Genomic DNA, 15,712 nt, shown 5'->3' with positions numbered 1-15,712 from the left:
ACTAACATGCAACATCCTTGCACATGACTGATTTTGAAGCGTCACTTGGTGGTCCAACTCCTGCTCTGTTTTCTGCACTGACACGGAATTCATACTCATTTCCTTCCAGGAGACCAGTTACTTTGCATCTAAGATCTGAAACTGGTTTCTTTGTTGCTCTGACCCATCTTAAACCTTTCTTTTCTCTTCGCTCCACATAGTAACCTGTGATTTCACTTCCACCATCATCTACTGGCCTTTTCCAGGTAACTGTGACAGTATTTTTCGTCACATTTGTTACTTCTGGTTTTCCAGGAGGGCCTGGGGGACCTGTTAAGGAAGAAAAAAGTAGTTAAAACAAATATCAAGTCTTCAGAGATTAATAAAAGCACACCAGAACCTCTTAGCTTATTCTACATACCAAATCTATCCACCATTTTAACTGGTTCTGATTGTACTGGTTCACCCTTGCCATATTGATTTACTGCTGAGACACGGAAAACATACTCATTTCCTTGAATGAGCTTGCTAACAACATGCCTGCAGCTTTCAATATTTTCAGCAACCAAAGTCCAGAGCAGTCTGCTAGTTTCTCTCTTTTCAAGAACATATGATTTGACTGGTGATCCACCATCTTCTGCAGGAGGTGACCATGTAAGAGTTGCTTTTTCTGCTGAAACATTGCTGATCTCAATAGGTCCTGGAGGTCCTGGAACATCTAAAACTTTCACATGTATGCTTTCCTGCTTAGTGCCAAAAGGATTGGTTGCAGTAATTGTGTATTCTCCAGAATCTTTTCTGGCTGCGTATTTGACAGACAGAGTAGAAGAAGTGGGTGTGGTTTCAATGTGCACAAGTTCTGAAGGTCTAAAATCTTTTCCAGCTTTTGACCATGCTGAAGTTGGAGGTGGTTTGCCACGGATACTAATAGCAGACACTGTAATGGTGTCGCCTGCTTTTACTGTTAAACCTTCCTTCAAAGTAGGATCAATAACAATGCTTGGTGCCTCTGTCAAACAAACAGAAAACCCCAAATGTTATAATAAGAAAACAGGAAAAAAATATTGTATTATTTATTCAAATAAAATTCTAAATTTTTAATGTCAACTACATACCATACTCATCCTTGCATATTATGGTTTCTGTGGGTTCAGATGGGGCACTGATAGCTCCAGCAGTGTTCTTTGCTCTAATTCTGAACTCATATTTGGAGCCTTCAGTGAGGTCAGTTACAGTAAATGCGCAGTCTGGAACATTCACATGATTAGCTTTAGTCCAATTCTTTGAAGGTAAATCGCGCTTTTCAACAATATAACCAGTTAATTTGTGTCCACCATCATATTTTGGTTCTGTCCAAATGAGTGTTACTGAGTTCCTGGTTACATTGATAACTTCAGGTTTCCCAGGGGGATCTAAAAGAGAAAAAATAATAAATAGTTGTCAAACAAAACTTATTTCAAATTTCAGAATTTTCCTTTTTACTTTCCTGATGACTTACCAATAGGATCAAGTGCCACAACTGGTTCAGATGGCAGACTTGGTTTACCTACTCCAGCCATGTTGATTGCCATTACTCTGAATTCATATTCCAGACCTTCAGTTAATCCTGTCACTCTGAAATCTTTCATTCTTATTGGTGTTTTATTTGCTCTCTTCCACAGAAGACTATTTCTTTCTTTGACTTCAATGTGATAACCTAGAAGATAAATGGTGTGATAAAAATATGAGGGGTTTTCTAGAAATCTTCATTTCTCACAGCATTGTGACACACCATACCGCCTGTATGTCATGTCACATAGGCATTGTGCAAGAGGAACACTGAAAAACGTTAGGAAATGGATGTGGACATACACTACAGATGCATGTAACTGCAACAACGAGACGTTTGTAAATGCAAATTGCTAATTTTAAGGACTCAAGTAATGTAAGATATAGGTGAGTTTGGTTTGGTTTCTTTAGATTTTTTAGCTCTGTGCAAAAATGTTCTCAGTTAGTCTTTTCCTGACTTTTAATTTAAAACTTAAAGTTTTGAAAAATTCATCATCGATACAAAATAGGTAGTAAAACAGTAAAACAATCAATCAATCAATCAATTTAAAGCATAAACACACGGTAGTTTTATCTTACCCTTTGACAGAGAGAAAGATCTATTAAGGACTGAAATACAAGGAGGCTTTTGGTTATATACCTGTGATTGGTGAGCCTCCAGTTCTTCTTGGATCAGTCCAAGTTAAAGCTACAGAGTCATGCCGCACAGCAACAATGTTGGGAGGTGGAGGAGCATCTGGAACATCTAAACAGCATTTTAGAAAATGAAGCAACATTAAAAATAAATATCACCTTTAAACCACGTGGTGTTTTTTAATTTTGAAAATTATTAGAGCTACTTACCAAATGGATGTTTTGCAATGACAGGGTCAGATTTAAGACCTTCACCTACTCCATATTTGTTTTCAGCCCTGATCCTGAATGTATATTCATTTCCTTCATGAAGTCTTGTAAGTCTAAATGTGGTTTTCTGCACTGCGGAGGCACAAGTCACCCATTTATTGTTTACATTATCTCTCTTCTCTAGGACATAGTTAGTGATTTCTGAACCACCATCATCTTTTGGAGGGCCCCACTTTAAGGTTATGGCATCAGCTGTGACTTCTTCAAATTTCACTGGACCTGTTGGTATGCCAGGTTTGCCAACAACTTTCACAGAAATAGTGCCTTCTTTGCTGCCAGCAACATTCTTCAGAGTTATGGTGTATTTTCCAGCATCAGCCTTCTGGCAGTCATGTACTACAAGTGTGGTGTTAACTGCTGTAGATTCAAATGCAACTCTTCCACTCTCAGTAAGTGCCTGGTCTTCACCTTTCTTCCAAGTTACAGATGGGACAGGCTTGCCTTTAATTGGGATTTTAAGACGGAAATTGCTACCCTCTTTAGCTGTATAGCACAAATCAGGTAGATCTCTTAAATCAAGATCGGGTGCCACTGTAAAAATAAAAAACCCACAATTATTCAACTATGTATAAACTCTAATAAAATTAAGATGCTATTTAAAAGGCATCTGATTTGTATGTATGCACAGTAATGATGGTAAGCATAAAATTATATTAATTTAGCATGACAAGGTTTTGGTAGTGTATGGGGCTGCAGGGGTGGGCTCTGTGGGAAGCTTCTAGAAGCTTCCCCTATGTCTGATAGAGCCAATGACAGCCAGCTCCAAGACGGACCCACCACTGGCAAAGGCTAAGCCCCATCAGCAATGGTGGTAGCACCCCTAGAATGTATTTAGGAAGGGGAAAAAAGGTTACTGTGTAAGAGCAATTGCAGCTGGAGAGGGAGGAGTGAGAACATACAAGAGAAACAGCTATGCAGACACCAAGGTATCCACCTGCAGCCAGCCATGGAGGACCCAACAGGTGGATGTCCAAAGGAGACTGTGACCCTGTGTGAAGCCTGCACTGGAGCAGGCTCCTGACAAGACCTGTGGCCCTGTGGAGACAGGAGCCCATGCTGGAGCAGGTTTGCTGCAGGTGTTGTGACCCCACAGAGGACCCATGCTGGAGCAGACTGTTCCTGAAGGACTGCACCCTTTGGCAGAGACCCACACTGGAGCAGTCTGTGAAGAACTACAGACTATGGGAAGGACTCTCACTGGAAAAGTTAGTGGTGAACTGTATCCCCTGATAGAGACCCCCTATTGGAGCAGTGGAGGAAGAGTGTGAGGAGTCTTCCCTCTGAGAAGGAAGGAGCAGCAGAAATGTGTGATGAACTGATTACAACCCTCATTCCCCTCCCCCTGCACCACTTGGGGGGAGGAGTTAGAGAATTCAGGAGTGAAGTTAAGCCCAGGAAGAAGAGAGGGGTGCAGGGAAGGTGTTTTTAGGATTTGGTTTTATTTCTCATTATCCTACCCTGATTTGATGAACTATAAATTGATTTTTTTTCCCTATGTCAAGTCTGGCTTGCCCATGCTGGTAATTCATGAGTGATCTCTTGTTGTCCTTATCTTGACCCACAAGCCTTTTGTTACATTTTCTCTCTCTTGTCTAGTTGAGGAGGGGGAGTGGTAAAATGGCTTGCTGGGCATGTGGTATCCAGCCAGGGTCAACCCACCACAAAAAGAAATATAATTTGTGTAAGTGAAGAACTGAATTAATGATCTTGCTTCTTACCAACATCATCTCTTGCCACAATTGTAAGCTCTCTTGGAGTTCCATATCCAGCATCATTCTGCGCTCTCACTCGGAAAGTGTATTCTTGTCCTTCTTTTAGGTCTCTCATTGAAAAATGGAGGTTCTTTGCCCGCATGACTTCTTGCCATTTATCTTCACCAATAAGGACCTCAACAACATATGCAAAAATACGGCTTCCACCATCACTGATAGGTTTTTTCCATACTAAATTGCATGACGATTTTGTTATTGCTGAAGCTTTTAGATCCACAACTGGTCCAGGTGTTTCTAGAAGGAAGAAAAGCATAGTAAGTGTCCATTTGAGCTAAAAATAAAAATGATCTGAATACCAAAATAGGCAAAATGGATTAAGTTTCCTTACCAGAAGCTTTAACAGCATCACGAGTTTCACAGGGGTCACCAATGCCATATTCGTTTTCAGCAAAAACCCTGAAGAAGTAGGATTTTCCTTCTTCTAAGTTAGTTATCCTGCAGCTTGTCTTTGGACATTCTGTTGTTACTGTGGACCATGACTTTCTTTCTGCGTCGCGTTTTTCAACCACATAATTTGTGATTGGACTGCCACCATCTATTAGTGGAGGTTCCCATGTAATGAAGGCAGAATCTTTAGATGCTTCCTTTACAATCAGGTTAACTGGAGGGCCTGGAGTATCTAGAAAAACACAACAACCCCACATTTGATTTAGTAAACAACAAAACCAACCAACCAAAACCATGGTTAAAAGTTAACAAATGTACCACAATGGGGAAAACCCTGACACTTACCAAGGACTTTTACAACAATAGTATATGCTTTTTTGCCACAGCTATTCTCCAGACTGAGAACGTATTTTCCAGCATCATATTTGTTTACATTTTCACAGCGCAGGAAGGTATCAAAATCAGTTGATTTGATATCTAATCCTTGTCTGTCTCTTAGGTTGGCACCCACTTTAGACCATGTAATCTTTGGAGGTGGACGTCCTCTTACCGGCACATAAAGTCTCATTGTGACTCCAGCACGCAATACAAGGACTTTCCTTAGTTCTGCATCAAGTTCTCCTTCAGGAGGAACTGTGTGTTTAACAAAACCCACATAATTAAAACATATTCTTTAAGACCATCACAAAACAAAAAGTCCCTCTTTACTGGCATTTCACTGTATTAACCAACTTGTTCTCATGCCTGTGATGATGTTAATGAGTTAGTGTCCTGACTCCTGTTTCAAGATCATTGTCAAACTCGGCATTTTTTTGCACTGTTTTCACTACTTTTTTTTTTCTACCTTTTCCACCATTTATATTACCTATCATATGAAGAAGTCCCATAGTTTCTAGAATTCAAAGAAGTTTCAAAGCCTCCTGGACTGTACTCTGTACTGCTTTTCTTGAACTAATACAGTTCTGTGAAGCAATGCTTTTGTACATACAGCAAAATGCATACAGAAGCCAGCATGGCTCTTATGGAGTGTCATACAATTAAATAGTGTGCCACACAGATTCTTAGAATAGTAATTTTTGCTTCAAATTATTTAGAAGACGCGAATAAGAATGTAAGTTTTAAGAACAGAAGTGAGATCTGAAACGTCTAATTTTAGGATTAGAGAAAGAAAAAATTCTTGAGGATACAAAATAGGAGTTGGAAATGTATCTAGCATACAAAAGAAAAAAAAGCAGACACCAGTCAGATTCTACTCAGTTCCTAATTGCCCTATTCTTTTACAAATTAACCACTTTTAGCCTACATTGTCTGAGAAAATTCCAGATTAATCTGCTTCTGTGATCTGTGACAAACCCTGTCTTTGGAACACATCCCATGAATTGAAGCACAAGTTAACAAGGTAATTTGTTTTCAGTAAACATACTTAAAATGTCTTTGGCAGTATGTTTATCAGGAACATCACTTGGGTCACTGTATCCAATCTTATTGACAGCATAAACACGGAACTGGTACTCTGTATCTTCTATCAGCCCTGTTACCACAAATTGTGTAGCCTGTAAGTTCTTAGGTAGATTGCATCTGACCCAGTTGTCTGTGTCAGCTCTTTTTGCTTCCACTAGATAACCAATAATAGGACTTCCTCCATCATATGCTGGTTTACTCCATGACAGGCTTATTGAATTACGAGTAGTATCAACCACTTTTGGGAAAGCTGGTGGTCCAGGAGGATCTGAGAATTAAAATAACAAAGTTATTGTACCAAATGCTGTGCAAACATATTTAGAAATAACCATGGAAAATATCTGAGGATTTTAGCTTACATTGAGGATCACGAGCATACACTGCTTTAGATGGTGCACTAGGCTTGCCAGGTCCAGCCTTATTCAGCGCTATCACCCGGAACTCATATTCTGTTCCTTCTTGGAGTCCAGTAGCCTTAACAGTTCTTTCAATTACAGGCTTTCTGGTTACCTTTGTCCAGTTAACAGCCTTAGTTTCACGCTTCTCAAGCATATAACCAGTTATTGGTGATCCACCATCATTAGCTGGTGGCTTCCAGCTAACAGTCATGAAGTCTTTCGTTACATTGCTAATTACAGGTGGATCGCAAGGTCCAGGTACATCTGTGGAGATTTGGAAGTTATGTTCACATTCATAAGTATATATAAAAAACCAATGACCAATTAAACTATCTCACAAAGGACTTACCATATGGATTCTTAGCAATTGCTGGTTCAGTGAAGATAGGGTCTCCAACACCATATTTGTTTTCAGCACATATGCGGAACTGATACTCATGTCCTTCAATAAGTTTCTCCACTGTGCAGCTTGTAATGGGTACATTGGCGCTGACTTGGGCCCAGTTTGGTCTGCTTGTTTCACGTTTGTCTACAATGTAGTTAGTAATTTCTGAACCTCCATCTTCCAGAGGAGGCTCCCACGAAAGCATTGCACGGTCTGCATACATATGTTTGATTTTAACAGAGGCTGGAGGACCAGGCTTATCTAGAAAAAATAACATCACATTGTTATAGCTCTGTATCTTGCTATATCATTTAACTAAAACTGAATTTAGTAACAGACAGTCTTTAACTTACCAAGCACTTTAAGTTTAATGGTTGCTGACTTTGTTCCACTTGCATTTTCAGCGGTAATAGTATAGTCTCCTGTTTGCTTCCTGTTAACACTGAACAACTCAACTGTAGCAAGATTTCTCTTAGTGGTGATCTTAACACCTTCAGATGGCTTTAAAACTTCCCCATCTTTCTTCCAGTTAATTGCTGGCATTGGCTTGCCATATACATTCGCCTCCAGACGCACATTAGTTCCAGCTTTTACTGTAAGCTGTGATTGCATAGACAGATCCAATTCTATTCTAGGGGGAACTGAAAGGTAAAAGCCCAACAGTTAATCAATCTAGCAATATATAAACATATTCTTCACATGATGGTTAGTTCAATATACACAGACTTTTATCAGAGTTCTCAAATACTTCTGTATTTCTTACCATTTTCTGGATGAATGGTCACTGGATCAGAAGGTTCAGAAGGTCTGCTAATGTTAACTGCTGTTTTAGCAATTGCTCTAAATTGATACTGAGCATTTTCTTCTAAATCAGTAGCTGTATACTCTTCTAAGGGTATTTGATGTGGAGTTGTATTGCACCGAACCCACTTATCACCAGGTAATTTGCAAGCTTCAACAAAGTAGCCAATAAGTTTGCTACCACCATCATGCTTTGGTCTTGTCCATACCAGTGATGCAGTACTCTTAGTAACATCAATAACTTCAGGTTTTCCAGGGGGATCTAAGGCAAATAAGATTATGTTATAATCTGTTTTGCAAAAAAAGCTAGCATATTAAACAATGGCTTTAATAATACTGGATACCCACACTGTGCACTCATGGTAAACAGGAAAATATAAACATAAGGGCAAACTGAATATCATAAAGTTGAAGGCATATTAAAAATTACCATAAAAACAGTAGTCTTTTGCAATTTATTGGTGTGTTTTGCTTACCAACTGGTGCTCTTGCTGTGACAAACTCAGTTGGTTTACTAGGTTTACTTGCTCCAGCTCTGTTCAGTGCATAAATTCTGAAAGTATACTCAAGGCCCTCGATGAGCCCCACACAAGGGTATTCTGTGGAGCGCACAGCTGTATCATTTGCTTTCACCCACAGTAAACTGTTCCTTTCTTTGCGCTCAATGAGATAACCTGTGATTGGACTGCCTCCATCACTATCTGGTTTATCCCAAGCAACAAAAATGCAGTCTTTATTGACCTTGGTAACACGTGCATTCTTTGGTTCACTAGGAACATCTAGAAAGAAATACAAAGATAGATATCAATTACATGCTTTCTTACTGGGAGGGTTAAAAAGAGAAATGCTGCTATCAACAATTCACATACCAAATGGGAATCTTGCAATCATCTTTCCAGAAGTAAGTGGCTCAGAAATCCCAAAACGATTTTCAGCACGAACGCGGAACATATACTCTTCTCCAGGAATTAGTTTTCCAATTCTGCAGCTTGTCTTTGTGACAGAAGCTAAAGCTGTTACCCAGTCTCCTCGGCTTACGTCACATTTCTCAACTACATAGTTTGTAATGTTACTGCCACCATCTTCAAGAGGTATATGCCATGCAAGAGTGCAAGCATCTGCATCTATTTCAGAAATATCAAATGGAGGCTGTGGTGGACCTGGTTTATCTGTGCAAAAATATAGTAAGAAAAAAGGGATGAAAGAACATGGCAACCAATGGAATATACTAAAACTAGTTTTGTATAAAGCTGGGTTTAAAAATAAATGAAAACATACCCATGACTATCACTCTGATTTTCTGACTATCAGTACCAGAGCTATTTTCTGCAGTAAGAGTGTAAAAGTCAGAATCTTTTCTAGTCACATCCTTAATAATAAGAACAGAAGACTTTTCTGCTTTATGTACAGCAAGGCGACTGGATGTAAGTACATCTTCATCTCCTTTCAACCATTTACAAACTGGCTGAGGCTTCCCATATACATGAGCTTCAATTCTCAGTTTCTTTCCAGCTTTGATGTGAACATGGTCAGGCATCAAAATCTTAGGTGGAACTGAAAGAAAATCACATAGAGAAATATAAATTCAACTTCTGTGACATACTAATTTTTTCTTGTGTTTTCATGTGAAGATTCTCTGCTTCCCTCTTTAGTGAGAAAGACTTCCTGCACCAATAGGAATGACCTCGTAATTTTTAATTTAGCTTCCACTTATGAACAAGTAGAGATTCTGCAGTAGGCAATATCTATTTCAGTCTTTTACAGTCTTATACATTTTATAAGAGAACATTTTTGAATTTGGATTGCCTTCTCACATGTTTACTTAGAGGCTGTTGCACTATTAATGCATGACAAAATACCTCATCTGGAACTTGTTGCTAACTCATTGCAGACTTTTTACAAGACAAACATGAAGGAGAAGAAAAACTTAAGTTCTTGCTGAACTAAACCCATTTCCACATTCAGTCCTTTTATACTCTTGAATTCTTCTTTTGTACAAAATCTGTCAGATTTCTTCCAAAAGAAACTTGGCAGTATACACATTTCTTCCTGCCACTGGCTAGTTTTCATTGTCTTTTGCTCCTGTACCTTCCTCTTTCATTGTCACAAATAAAGTAGGTACTTCTCATTTGCTCCTTACCCCCAACATCTTTCTCTGCCTCAGATCCTCTGACTCCTTAATTGGGCCAACCTGTCTTCCCTGCCTTTTGCTTTACGTTCTCAACCAACTCTACAATATAAACAACTTGTTTTATCTTAAACCAGGTCCCACTTTTGGCCCCATTTATGTCTCAAACTACCACTTTGACACTTTTTCTCCTCCATTTTAAGTTTATTAAAGGAATTTTTTATTTGTCCTTTGTTTCTATCTTCTGGTTCCAACTGAAACAATACCTACAAAATTCTCTAATAATTCTCAATTAGTGCTCAACTCTCATCCTTTCTAGTTTGTCAAAATATTTATAGAATCATAGAATAGTTGGGATTGGAAAGGACCTCAAGATCATCTAGTTCCAACCCCCCTGCCATGGGCAGGGACACCTCACACTAAACCATATCACAATACAGTTCAACATAATACTCCAGATGAGTTCATAGAGCATATGTCTTTCTGGGACTCATTCAATGAAGTAGAATTCTTCCTCATTTCATTAGTAAAGCAGAATATTGCAACACAGATAGTATTTAGATTGTTACTTACTGAGTTGTTCTTTGATTTCAAATACTCCTTCAGTTTCTCTTGGCAAACCTACTCCTACGGCATTTCTAGCCGCCACTCTAAACTTGTACTTCTTTCCCTCTTTCAGACCAGCTACAACAATGGAGAGATCTTTGACGACTGAATATTCTGTCCAGTGATCTGCTGGTTGGTCATCTTCTTTGTAGCTAACAATGTACCCATCAACTTTAGAGCCTCCATCACGCAGGGGTGGCAGCCAGCCTAAAGTAGCACTATTCTTTGTGATTTCAGTTACTTCAAGTTTTCGTGGTGGATCAGGTTCACCTTTAAGTGGAAAAAAACAATAAGAAAAAACAAAAAAACAACCAACCAAACAAAGAAAAAAACAAAACCCACCCACATTAAACATTGAATTTCCAAGATTTTCTGACTATTGAATATTTGTTGAATTATTGGACATTATCCATGCTAACTCAACAAGGACAATATGGAAAAGAACAAAATCGTTAATAATTGGAAAGGTATTATATTTGAAAGAAGCTGACACAGAAATATTCATGTTTATCATTGAGTAGGTAGTAGCATTGTCCAATTTAGAAACATCAATCTTCAAAAAATTACAAAATCTTACTAAAATTAGAAAGAAAATATAAAATGTGCATAAAGGCATACTTACTTAGTGGATCTGATGCTAGAACTGGTTTTGGTATGTCACTTGGAACACCTGCCCCATATTCATTTACTGCTATTACTCTAAAGTAATATTCATTTCCAGGTACAAGGTTAGCTATTTGGAAACTAGTTTTCTTCAGTTCTGCAGTGACTGTTCCCCAGGTCTTCCTGTCAGCCTCACGTTTCTGCAGGATGTAATGAGTCACTGGGCTACCACCGTCATTCTCTGGAGGTGCCCATGAAAGATGGCATGACATCTTAGTGACATCTGAAACCTTGAAGTCTGATACAGGTCCCGGAGTATCTGTAAAGAAATTTGAATTTATGTGAGTCTTTTCTTCAATAAGCAAAAAATTAAAGGGGACTAACAGCTTCCTATACAGGGGGAGTTAGTGTTAGCTGATACAGTTGTGCTCAAAAACTGGGGTCATAAAAATTTCTGCAATGAAGGTTTAACATAGTTAGTAAACTGTCTAGCGATATTTCTCTCATTACTTACCCAGGACTCTGACGTTCACAAATACAGCCTTTTCTCCAGCTGCGTTAACAAGTGTCAGTGAATATTTGCCTGAGTCATCACGTGTTGAATTGGGAATGACACAGAAGGCCATAGTGTCAACCAGATCAACTTGTCCTTTTCTGATAACATTATCAATACCCATTCTCCTCCAGGTGACTTTTGGTGCTGGGCGACCCCTAACAATGGCAAAAAGCCTAATAGGGCATCCTGCCCTGACTGTGACTAACTTTCTCATGCTTGCATCCAACTCAATCTCAGGAGGTTCTGAAAGAGAAAATTAAAGGAATAAAAATGCAAAGGTTAGCACATGAAATGAAATAAAATAAAATAAAATCAGACCAAATAAAGTTTGTATGTCAATACTCATAAAGAGAATGGGAAAACTCACCAAGTATTTCTTTGGGAGACACAGCTTCTTTCAGTTCAGCTGGTCGGCCAAGACCAACCTGGTTTTGAGCAGAAACTCTGAACTCGTACAACTGGTTTTCATCCAGGCTGGTGGCTGTAAATTCTGTGTGAATAACTTGGGCAGCAACATTGCATCGTTTCCATCCTGCTTCAGGATCAGCACCCTCAACTTTTGGTCTAATTTCTACAACATATCCAATAATTGGAGCACCACCATCATACACCGGTTTTCCCCAGCCAAGAGTTATTGAACTCTTTGTGCTATCAACCACTCTCAGGTTTGTGGGAGGACCAGGTGGTTCTGAAAGAAAATATAAATTACAAATAATAACACAGTTGTGCAATTTAGCAATCTGTTATGTTAACATTAAAACAAAATACAGTAGAATACAATAGTATGATACCTATTGGGTCTTTTGCTACTACAGGTCTTGATGGCAAACTTGGTTCTCCAAGTCCAATTTCATTTTCAGCACTGACACGGAATTGATACTCATGACCAGGGATGAGATTAGTAACCTTCTTGCGTCTCTCTGGGATTGCAGTCTTAGTAACAGGAACCCATCTCAGTGATCGTTTCTCTTTCTTCTCTAAAATGTATCCTGTAATGGATTTCCCACCATCATATTCTGGTGGATTCCAAACTACAGTCATCTCTTCTTTGCTAACTCTTGTGACGTCTGGAGGGTCAGGGCGTCCAGGTCTATCATATTTTGTTTTTGCAATAATTGGGTGCGTTTCTGTTGGTGGACCAGTGCCCATTTTATTCTCTGCACGAACTCTAAATATATATTCATTACCTTCAATAAGGCGTGTCACATTTGCATAGTTTGTTAAAACAGAGGAAGAGTATGTAGACCAAACCATACGCTTGCTTTCACATTTTTCCAGGATGTAGTTCTGTATTTCACAACCACCATCATCTTCTGGAGGGTCCCAAGAAACAGTACATCTATCACTTGAAATGTCAGTGACTTTCAAGTTTCTTACAGGACCTGGTTTATCCAAGACAATAACCGTAGCATATGCTACAAAACTACCAGCTGTGTTAGTTGCAGTGATCACGTATTTCCCACCATCACTACGTCTTGATTTTGTGAGAACAAACTTAGATGTGTCAGAAGTTGTTTCAATGCTGACTCTTGGAGATCTAGTTAGATCTGTGGCATCTTTGTCTTTTGTCCATACAACTTCAGGCTGTGGTTTTCCTCTGACTCCAGCTTCAATTCTAATTGTGTCACCTGCTTTTACAGTTAGCACACCACTTAACTTTAAGTCTAGAACTGGTTTTTGCAGATCTTCCTTCACAGTAACTTCACCTGTTTTTACCCAGTTACTTTCACCTGCCTCATTCTTGGTTTGAACTCTGAATTCGTAAATCTTATTTTCAATACATTTATCTACCATGTAGTGTGTTTCCTTAATGCTGCCTTTGTGAACCCTTTCCCATTCATCTGAATCTTTCAGTTTTCTCTCAACATGATAACTTAAATTGGGACTTCCACCATCATAATCTGGCCTTCTCCATTTCAGATATACAAATGTCTTTCCTTTCTCTGCAATGTGAAGATTTTCCGGTTCTCCAGGCTTGTCAATAGGATTGATGGCAAGGATAGGAGTCTTGGTCTCAATGCAAGGACCTGGACCTATTTTGTTTTCTGCACAAACCCTGAAGAAGTATTCACGGTTCTCTATCAGGTTTGCCTTTATTAATCGCTTAGTGATATCAGAGGAGACAATTGACCACCCCCTCTGGTTTGGTTGACGGCTCTCTACTATGTAGTTTGTAATTTCAGAGCCACCATTATCCACTGGACTCTCCCAAGAGATCATACAAGAATCTTTAGTGACATAGCTTATTTTCAGGTTCTGACATGGTCCAGGTCTGTCAAGTACATTAACAACAGCAAAAGCTTGAGCATGTCCACAGCTGTTCTTAGCTGCTATTATATATTTGCCATGATCAGATCTTTTGGCTTCTTTCACTTGCAGTTCAACATTAGGTAGATCTTGGACTATTTCAACAAGTTTTTCTTGGACTAATATTTTGCCATCTTTAGACCATGTTATGTCAGGATCTGGCCTGCCTTTTACTTTACCAGTAATACGGATTGTTTGGCCTACTCGGACAGTAATTATATCTCGACAGGTCACATCTAGGCTTACTTCTGGAGGAGAAAGAATATCCTTTGCAAGTACAGTTTCTGCCAGTTCTCTTGGTTCTCCCTCTCCCACAATGTTAACAGCTTTTATTCGGAATTTATATTCATTTCCTTCTATTAACCCAGGTACTCTGAAAGCACATTGTCTAATGAGGTCATCTTTGTTAATCCTATTCCACTGCGTAGTTCCAGTTTTCTGACATTCCACAATGTATCCCAGGATTGGGCTGCCACCATCTTTGAGGGGCTTTGTCCACACAAGATCAGCTGTTTCTTTGGTTTTGTCTTTTAGTTTTGGATTAATAGGTGGTCCAGGAGGAGTGATAGGACGTGAGGCTTTTATTGGATCAGAGCTTGGAGATGGTTTGCTTAAGCCCACCATGTTTTCTGCAAAAACTCTGAATTCATACGTGTTGCCTTCAAAAAGACCAGTGACTCTGTATTTCATATCAAGTATTGGTGCCTTATTGACACGCACCCATTTCCCAGACGCTTCCCGACGTTCAAGTATATAACCAGTTATTGGAGTTCCACCATCAGATTTTGGTAGGGTCCAAGACACTGTTGCAGCATTTTCTGTAATATCATAAACAGTTGGTTTACCAGGTGGGGATGGTGGATCAAACATATGTTTAGCAACTGTTGGTTCTGAATCAAGGGGTGCACCAATTCCTATCTTATTTTCTGCCCGGACACGGAAAATATATTCACAGCCTTTCTGCAGTCGTGGAATCTTAATTTTTGTGTGACTTGTTCCAGAGCTAACCACTCCCCAAGTTTCTTTCTTTGATTGACGCTTCTCAACAATATAATTTATTATAGGACTCCCACCATCATCTTTAGGAGGGCGCCAAGAAATAACCATATGTTCTGGTGTTACTTCAAGAATATTAACAGGACCAGTTGGTGGGCCAGGAACATCCAAAACTGTAAGATGTAGTGCAACAGTTTTGCTGCCAGCTGCATTAGATACTGTGAGCAGATATTCTCCTGTATCTTTCCTTATACAGTCTTTGATGGTAAGTACAGTCGAATAATTGTCAGTCTCAATCTTGTATCTACCATCTGATTTAATTTCAATGCCATCAGTAGCCCATTTTGCAGTGGGAACTGGCACACCTCTCATAATTGCAGGAAGTCTTACTGTGGTGCCAGCTTTAACAACAAGACCTTCAATCAATTTCACATCTAGGTCCACAGATGGAGGCACTGAAATTAGAGAAAAATAAAAATTACCTTTTCAGGGGAAATGTTTAAAGAGAGAAATAATCAGTGAAACAACATGCAAAACTAAAAATTACCCAATTTTTCTTGACACTCTATTGGTATAGTTGTATCTGGAAGGCTAAGACCAACGATATTCTGAGCTTTCACACGGAATTTGTATATTTTTCCTTTTTGCAGGCCTGTAACAACACAGTCTAGCATAGGGACTGTCTGGAACTTTGTCCACTCATCTGCACCATCTTCTTGGTATTCCACTAAATATCCAGTTATCTCAGCACCACCATCACGATCTGGTTTATTCCAAGCAAGGGAAACTTCAGTCTTGTCAACATCTACATGATGCAGATTCTTTGGTGGCCCTGGAGGATCTTTTAAATGGAAAAAAAGAATTACTAGGATGGTAGCAGTG

General features: G+C 39.2%; 1 protein-coding gene across 1 annotated transcript in view; it reads right to left on the bottom strand.

The window, feature by feature from the left end:
- The window catches only part of TTN (titin), a 246,511-nt gene that overhangs the window by 46,161 nt on the left and 184,638 nt on the right, over window positions 1-15,712 (bottom strand). Inside the window, exons 197-219 of the mRNA XM_034065601.1 lie at window positions 15,378-15,671; window positions 12,319-15,285; window positions 11,895-12,215; window positions 11,486-11,770; window positions 10,991-11,290; window positions 10,336-10,638; window positions 8,913-9,188; window positions 8,504-8,803; window positions 8,111-8,413; window positions 7,597-7,896; window positions 7,187-7,474; window positions 6,798-7,094; window positions 6,410-6,712; window positions 6,013-6,318; window positions 4,935-5,222; window positions 4,531-4,821; window positions 4,149-4,436; window positions 2,371-2,961; window positions 2,168-2,272; window positions 1,478-1,675; window positions 1,095-1,391; window positions 401-988; window positions 7-309 (exon numbers count right to left, since the gene is read on the bottom strand). Coding sequence (XP_033921492.1) covers window positions 7-309; window positions 401-988; window positions 1,095-1,391; window positions 1,478-1,675; window positions 2,168-2,272; window positions 2,371-2,961; window positions 4,149-4,436; window positions 4,531-4,821; window positions 4,935-5,222; window positions 6,013-6,318; window positions 6,410-6,712; window positions 6,798-7,094; window positions 7,187-7,474; window positions 7,597-7,896; window positions 8,111-8,413; window positions 8,504-8,803; window positions 8,913-9,188; window positions 10,336-10,638; window positions 10,991-11,290; window positions 11,486-11,770; window positions 11,895-12,215; window positions 12,319-15,285; window positions 15,378-15,671 — 9,792 coding nt within the window. The remainder of the gene's footprint in view (window positions 1-6; window positions 310-400; window positions 989-1,094; window positions 1,392-1,477; window positions 1,676-2,167; window positions 2,273-2,370; window positions 2,962-4,148; window positions 4,437-4,530; window positions 4,822-4,934; window positions 5,223-6,012; window positions 6,319-6,409; window positions 6,713-6,797; window positions 7,095-7,186; window positions 7,475-7,596; window positions 7,897-8,110; window positions 8,414-8,503; window positions 8,804-8,912; window positions 9,189-10,335; window positions 10,639-10,990; window positions 11,291-11,485; window positions 11,771-11,894; window positions 12,216-12,318; window positions 15,286-15,377; window positions 15,672-15,712) is intronic.

The sequence above is a fragment of the Melopsittacus undulatus genome, chromosome 8 (assembly GCF_012275295.1).
Source record: "Melopsittacus undulatus isolate bMelUnd1 chromosome 8, bMelUnd1.mat.Z, whole genome shotgun sequence".
NCBI lineage: Eukaryota > Metazoa > Chordata > Aves > Psittaciformes > Psittaculidae > Melopsittacus > Melopsittacus undulatus.
Note: the sequence above shows the minus strand (reverse complement) of the source record. Positions and strands in the feature narration are given on the sequence as shown.